The sequence below is a fragment of the Octodon degus genome, unplaced genomic scaffold (assembly GCF_000260255.1).
Source record: "Octodon degus isolate 3935 unplaced genomic scaffold, OctDeg1.0 scaffold00197, whole genome shotgun sequence".
Classification (NCBI taxonomy): Eukaryota; Metazoa; Chordata; class Mammalia; order Rodentia; family Octodontidae; genus Octodon; species Octodon degus.
Window position 1 is genome coordinate 3,931,493 of NW_004524773.1, and position 6,842 is coordinate 3,938,334.

Below are 6,842 nucleotides of genomic sequence, written 5' to 3' on the forward strand. Positions count from 1 at the left end.
CTCTCTCCCTCTCGTCTCTGTCTCTGTCTCTATCTCCCCAGCCCCATCACACCCTGGCTTTTCTCATGTGTCTCCACCTCCATCACCAAACCTCGATCACCACCCAGATTCCTTTCCCGGGACAAAAAGGATGTAGGCGGGGTTGGTTTTCAGGTTTTTATTGTGGGTGTATTTTTGGCAGTGGGACAGGGGCGGGAGGGCAGACTCTTCCTGCAGGGACCAGAGGAGGCCAGGCCTGACTAGTGGCTAAGGGGGAGGGAGGCGGGAACGTCGTTACCCTCGGATCTTCAGCTCCCGCGCCATCTGACAGAGGGCGCAGGGCAGACAAAAGGTGAGGGTCGCCCAGTCGTGCCCGACGGAGCCCTAGAGCATGGGAGAGAGAGGTCAGGAGAGCCCGCGGAGGGGGGTCCCAGGTGCCCGCAGAGGGGGTCCCCGGCAGGCACCTGGATGTGGTAGCGCTCGCGCATGCCAGTGCGCAGGGAGTGCAGGCCTCCGGGCAAGTAGGGCGCGCAGCAGCACTCGCCGAAGTCGTCGGAGATGCGGCAGGCGAGGCACAGGGGAGCGAAAGTGCCGCACAGACCTGGGTGGGTCGAGGACCACAAATCAAGGGCGAGGGTTAGGGTGGGATGGGGTGGGAGTGGGGGCAGCTGCGAGGGTCCCGGAGGGATCTGAATGTCGGAGGCGACAGAGAGGTCCTAGAGGGGACTGGGGCCCGAGGAGGATGGCTTAGCGTTTGAAGAGGGAGCTGGCATCAGCAGGGGAAGAGGGGAAGTTGAGAGTTGGAAGCTGAAGATGGGGATCTAAAGCGTGGGGGTCCGGGCGAACTGGAGGGGATGCAGAGCAGAAGTGGGAGGGCAGCCAGCAGGGGCAACAGGCAGGTGGGGGTAACCTCCCTCCTCACCCTCCTCCCCAGCACTCACAGACAGGCATGTCATTGCAGCAGTCAGTGAGACCCGTGTGCCAGTCACTGAGCTGGGTCTGGTAGCAGGTGCTGGCACACTGGGGCTGCGTGGTCACTGGGTAGGACATAGCTGCAGAGGGGGAGAGGTGTCAGCAGACAGCCAGGCTAGACCTCCTGGACCCCCTGCCCCTGCCACCCTTCCCTCTGCCGGGCAGTCTAGGCGGGGCCACCAGGCCGCCCATGGTGGGGACACCATTGCACCTTCCTGTCCCTTCAACCACGTGTTGGCATCCACGCCCCAATCTGTCCCTGTTGTTTGCTGCCTCTTGCACATTTGGTTAAGATGGGGTGGGGTAGGGTGGGGTAGAGTGAGGGGTCCTGCAGTCCTGAGCAAGAGTGAGCACCGCCTCTGGGCAGGGCCTGGACGTGCCACCTCCTCCACCACATCTGAGTCTGAGTTCCAGCATCTTGGAACCTCTGGGGAGGGAGGCAGCCGGGTTCCCGGTACTGGGAGGGTTGCAGCTGCAGGTCCATCCAGCTATCCCACCTTTGCCTTTCACGTTGTTGTCGTGCATCTCAAACTGCATTTTGCCGGCCCTGAGGAGGCTGCGGTGTGGATGGATGCAGAGGTGACTGCAGCAACAGCGGTGAGGTCTGTCCAGGAGATGCAGGAGACGGGGAAGGGGAGGGCAGGGGACTGGGGACTGGGGGGTGGCTCTCAGGGGAAGGGAGCTGGGGAGAAAGAGGCTGAGTCAGCCTACTGGCTGGGAGAGACATGGAATCAGGGATGGGTATGTGGGGGGCGAGAAACTCGCCCATCTCTTCACAGCTGCCCGACAGACCCCAGAGGACCCACCTTATGCCAGAGACAGCTGCACAGAGAAAGTAAGAGACAATCAGGCAGAGGCACACACAGGTGAAGAGATCTGAGCCAGGTGCCCAGAGGGGGCAGTGAGTGATACCCACATGTCCCAGTCACCTTGGCTCCTCTGCAAGTCCACTTCACAGAGGAAACCAGAGGCTCCGTGAGGTGGTGAGAGATGCTCACCTCGGACAGCCCAGACCAAGGTGGTTGGAAGAGGGGACGCTGAGCCCCAGAGTGGCCAGGCTCAACCTAGTGCCTTGCAGGGTGAGAAGGCAGACTCAAGTGATGCTGAGAAAGACAGCTGTCCAGGAAGACAGATATCACAGAGATCCACGAAAGGAGATGTGAGCAGGGTGGGACAGCAGAGCAGAGGAGAGGCTGCAGGAGGGAAAGGCTGCTCCTACCTTCAGCTGGAGATGCAGTGATGGAGACAGGGATGTAGGTGACACCAGCACTGGGTTCCCTGTCACAGGCTGGGAGCTTCTTATATGGGTAGTGCCACACAGCCCTGGGCGGGGCTGTGACAGAGATGCCCAGGGAGCTGAGCCGGTCTGGCTGACCCTCTTCTCTTCACTGGGATTTCCAGCCCTACTTTCCCATTCCCCACCCCCCACCCCCAACCACATGCCCTATAGCCTCACATCCTAGGATCTAGGAAACAGTGGGGGTGAAGGGTAGGGGTGGGGCAGCTGGGTCATCCTGCAGAGATCCAAAGAGACTGAAGCAGAGACATGGAGAGGAGATGGGGGATGGAGAGACAAGAGAGATACAGGGTGGGAGTCGGAGAGAGGAGACCCAGAGAGCTGAAGAGAGACAGGAAGACAGAAAGATGGAGAAAGATGCTGAGGCAGAGGTGGTAAAGACTCAGGAGAAATAGCAAGAAGGAAAGTTAGGGTTTGGGTAAGAGGCACAGAGATGGTCAGGTGGAGGGGAGCAAACGGAGGAGGGAAGGTGTTGGTAGAGAGAAAAGGGCCAGGTGGTGCACAGACTGCAAGGGGGTGCCCCTTGGAGACTCTCTGTCTTTGTGCTTAGTGACCTTGCCACTTCCTGGGGAGAAAGGGGCTTTAATGAACTGTCACTTCCCCTATAATCAGGGATCATCCTCTTATTCAGGGCCAAGAGGTGAAGCAAAGCACTGTGTTTTAGAGAGTGATTCTGGCCTGGACCAAAGTCAGTATCACCCCTCCCCTCAATTCCAAACTGGAAGGTGAGGGGGCTGTGAGCTGAAGTGGCACTGAAGTACATGGATGCAGTCCTGGTCATATCCTAAGTCCTAACAGAGCAGAAGACTGGGGTTGGAGGTTGTGGATCCTAGTTCTGAAGGAAGAGGCTTGAGACTAGAGCCCTGGGTCTGAGAGACAAGGGCTGGGGTCTGGGGTGAGGAGCTGAGGGAGGAGAGACCCCTGAGAGAGGAGGGAATTGGGGTGTAGATCCCTCAGTTTGAAGTAGGATGGCATTGGACCTAGACCCATAGGTCCCATCTCCTTAAACTCCCCTGTACATTCCTAGGTAGGCGGGGGTCCTGGGTTCCAAACTGCTGGGCTCCAGAAGGGAAGGCTGGATTCCTGAGTTGTTGAGGTCTCCCCTCAACAGGCTGGACAGGGTTGGCGGTGACTCAATGAGGGAAGCGGTGTTAGAGCTGGGTGGGGTTCCCAGTCCGGGTGTTACCTCAAAAATGTAGGAGGCACCAGAAAGTTAGGGTGTTAGCTGTGGAGAAGTGTTGTCATCATTCCACACTGGAGGGATATGGGGTGATGGCAGGTGGGTCACCTGCTGGCCTGCAAGCACAGCCTTCCCCACATCCAGCACATCAGGACCCAACGCTTTCAGCCCAACAGTTGGCTGTCCCTGTCCCCAGATTAGCGAGTGGTGCTCGTGGTCTTGGCTGTGCAAGTCTGTCACTCAGTCTGGGAGCCTGTGTGTCCTGAGGGCATGTCCTCGCTTTGTTCTCATGTCCCTGCTTTCCCATCTCTGCATCTTCATCTCTAATCCTGAATCTTCTTCTTGTCTCTGCAATTCTGCTTCTTTGGTGGAGCTGGGGATTGAACTCAGGCCCTTGCGCTTGACAGGCAAGTGCTTATTCTACTGCGCCATCTCCCCGGCCCCCTCCCCTTATCCCTTCCCATGTCTCCCCTTTTCTAGGCCTGTTCCATGGAGGAACTGTTGCTGCTCCAACTGTTGGCTACAGGTGACTCAAGGCTAGGCATTTCTGGGGACCCCAGGGTTCCCAAGATGATAATCTGAGTTGTCCAAGTTTCCTCTTCTTAGGGGCCAGGGAGATAGCTCAGTAGAATAAGTGCTTGTCTGGCAATCTCCAGTTCCACAAAAACAAACAAACAAACAAACAACCAAAACAAACAAACAAACAAAAACAACACCCAAAAAAACAAGTTTCCTCATCTGATATAGTTTGGAGGCCCCAATTAGACACAGCTCACGTAGATGAGGGAGCCAGAACTGAGGAGAAGCTGTGAGGTGGCTGACTGGAGCACAAGGAGATCCTAGAGCGAGAAGAGGACAGCCAAGGAGGTAGAGGCTTGCCTGCGGCCCAGCTAGCAGGCAGCGTGCCTGTGTCCTCCTCTCACATGGGGTTAATGAATAAATACAGGATACCTAGATCAGTGGGGATTTCAGATGCGCAATAAATGCTTTTTCAGTGTTAGTGTGTTCCATATGCTATACTTACACGAGAAATGATTTGTTTCCCTAAAATTCAAACTGAACTGGACTTGCTCATATATATATATATATATATATATATATATATATATATTTTAATTTATTCTTAAACTTTTAGGTGCTGGGCCTTTGCATCACTGAACTATTTCCCCAGTTTAAAAAAATTTAGAAAACAAACAGGATCTTGGTTAGTTACCCAGGCTGGTGTCAAACTCAGCCTCCAGAGTAGCTCGGATTACAGGTTTGCATCACTGCTCTGAGCTGAACTTTTATTTTTCTTTCCCAAGATGCCTAGTCTAGGCTGCTAGTCCTCCCTCCTCTGGAGAGTCCAGTGCTGGGTCCCCTTCCTCATTTCCCTGATAAAGAGTTGGGCATCAACCCTATCCCCACACCTCACGTCCCCATCCCCCGTTCCCTCAGTACACAGAGGCCAGGCTGCCAGCCCCAGAACCCAGGAATCCAAGTATGAACCTCGTTGCCCAACGTGGGTTTCACAAAGCAGGTTGTGCCATCTGTGGCCCTGGTGGAACCGGTCTGGCTGAGCTGACAAGTAGGGGGCTCCCTTCCCATCCTAAACCTGCTGTTTCCTTGAGGGCCAGCCCAGGGGAACAGGAGGGACTCTGGGAGCTCTTGGGTGTGTCAGGGTCTGGCTTGGGTGTGTTATGTCTCCAAGGTGGTTGTGTGACTGTGAGGATTGTCACAATGCATCTCTCTCTCTCTCTTTTTTTTGTGGAACCGGGGATTGAACTCAGATCCTTGCGTTTGCCAGTCAAGCGTTTATCCTACTGAGCCATCTCCCCGGCCCCCATGCATCACTCTTTTCTTTCCCCTTGAGTACTGGGGATTGAACTCAAGCCTTCACACTGCGCTATAATTACAAGAACCCCCCTACCCCACCGCCGTACCTTTTGGAGACAGTCTTGCTAAATCACTGAATTGCCCAGGTTGGGTTTGAATTTCAATCTTGTTTGCCTCAGAGTCCTGAGATTACAGGCTGTACCATTATGCCCAGCACAGTATTTCTTCTTTTTGTAGATTCTGTGGTCTGCAGTGTGGCATCTGAGGAGTGGCTTCTCTGTGTGGTATTACACACCTGTGTTTGTTACTCTGCACTTATATTTGAGGATGTTATTATTTATTGTGGGTCTGTATTTTGACTCAATTAAGGCAGTGTTTTTTTCATTGTGAGGCTTTTTGGGGGCTGGGAGGAGACTAGAGATTGAGTCCAGGGCATGCATATCGAGCTAGTTCCCAGCCCTTTAATTTTTTTTATTTTACTTTTAATGTATTTGGTTCTTACAGGGTCTTATTACACAGCTCGGACTCATAGTGATCCTCTTGTTTTCAGCCTCCCCAGGGCTGGGATTACAGGTGTGCACCACTATGCTTGGACTCTGTGGCAGGCTCAGCCCACCCTGGGGACAGGGCTGGCATGGCATGTGGGGCTGGGGATCAAACCTTGCTCTCTATGCTTGCCCAAGCAGAAGCTTTGGTCTGCTGAGCTATCTTGCCAGCCCCCAATTTTTTTATTTTGAAACAGGTTCCCACCAAGTTCCTAAATTGTCTGGGCTGGGTAGGATAAAACTTAATGATCATCCTGCCTCAGCCTCCCAGAGTGCTAAGATTACAGGCACCAGTCTCAGCTAAGGCAGCAATTATGTGATGGAGTGTAGAGCCAGAAAACCTATGTTGAAACCCCAACTGCCTGCTTTTGAGATAGGGTCTTGATGTAACCTATGAACTCATGATTCTTCTGTCTCAGTCTTCCTAGTGTTGGGATTACAGCCATGCGTCACCATGCCCAGCTTTAACTGCCTCCCACTGACTTGGAGACCTCAGCCATTTCACCAACCTTCTCTGCACCTTAATTTTTCCATCTGCAAAATGTTATTTTTGCAAATAAAATCAAGAGGATTAGATGAGTTCATTCATGTTAAGAGCTTAGAATTAATTGTGCCTGGCATACAGGAAACATTTTCTGTCTGTGATGGTGACAGTCATAATTATGGTCTGTTAGTTGCTGAAGATCCAAATGAACAAAATTGGGGCTGGGGAGATAGCTCAGTGGCTTAAGCACCTGCCTGGCAAGCACAAGGTCCTGGGTTCTATCCCTGGTTAAAAAAAAAAAAAAAAAAAAGCGCAATACTAACAAATGAACAAAACCATGTCTTTGCTTGCTTGCAATTGTTCTAGTGGGGACTGGCCAGTGGCCTCTTGGTGGCTGGGCATGGAGGCACACAGTGTATAAGTATCTCCTGCTAACCGATCGTGCCACTGGAGCACCAGTGTCACACAATGTGGAACAGAATTGCCTGTCAGTGCAGGCAATTCTGTGCCTGTGTTTGTGTTTGTGTTTGGAGGTGATTATATATCTTGTCTTGTCTCTTCTTCTTCTTC

At 53.2% G+C, this 6,842-nt stretch overlaps 1 protein-coding gene across 3 annotated transcripts in view; it reads right to left on the reverse strand.

The window, feature by feature from the left end:
* Positions 1-226: 226 nt before the first annotated feature.
* Cnfn (cornifelin) overlaps positions 227-6,842 on the reverse strand; it is a 9,122-nt gene continuing 2,506 nt past the window's right edge. Inside the window, exons 1-5 of one of the 3 annotated variants that reach the window (XM_004644380.2) lie at positions 2,171-2,273; positions 1,449-1,633; positions 921-1,031; positions 444-580; positions 227-363 (exon numbers count right to left, since the gene is read on the reverse strand). In XM_004644380.2, the coding sequence (XP_004644437.1) occupies positions 274-363; positions 444-580; positions 921-1,031; positions 1,449-1,488 (378 nt within the window). In that variant the 5' untranslated portion in view covers positions 1,489-1,633; positions 2,171-2,273 and the 3' untranslated portion in view covers positions 227-273. Of the gene's footprint in view, positions 364-443; positions 581-920; positions 1,032-1,448; positions 1,634-2,170; positions 2,274-6,842 lie in introns of those variants that run through there. The other 2 variants (XM_023704619.1, XM_023704618.1) reach the window with 2 other exon arrangements.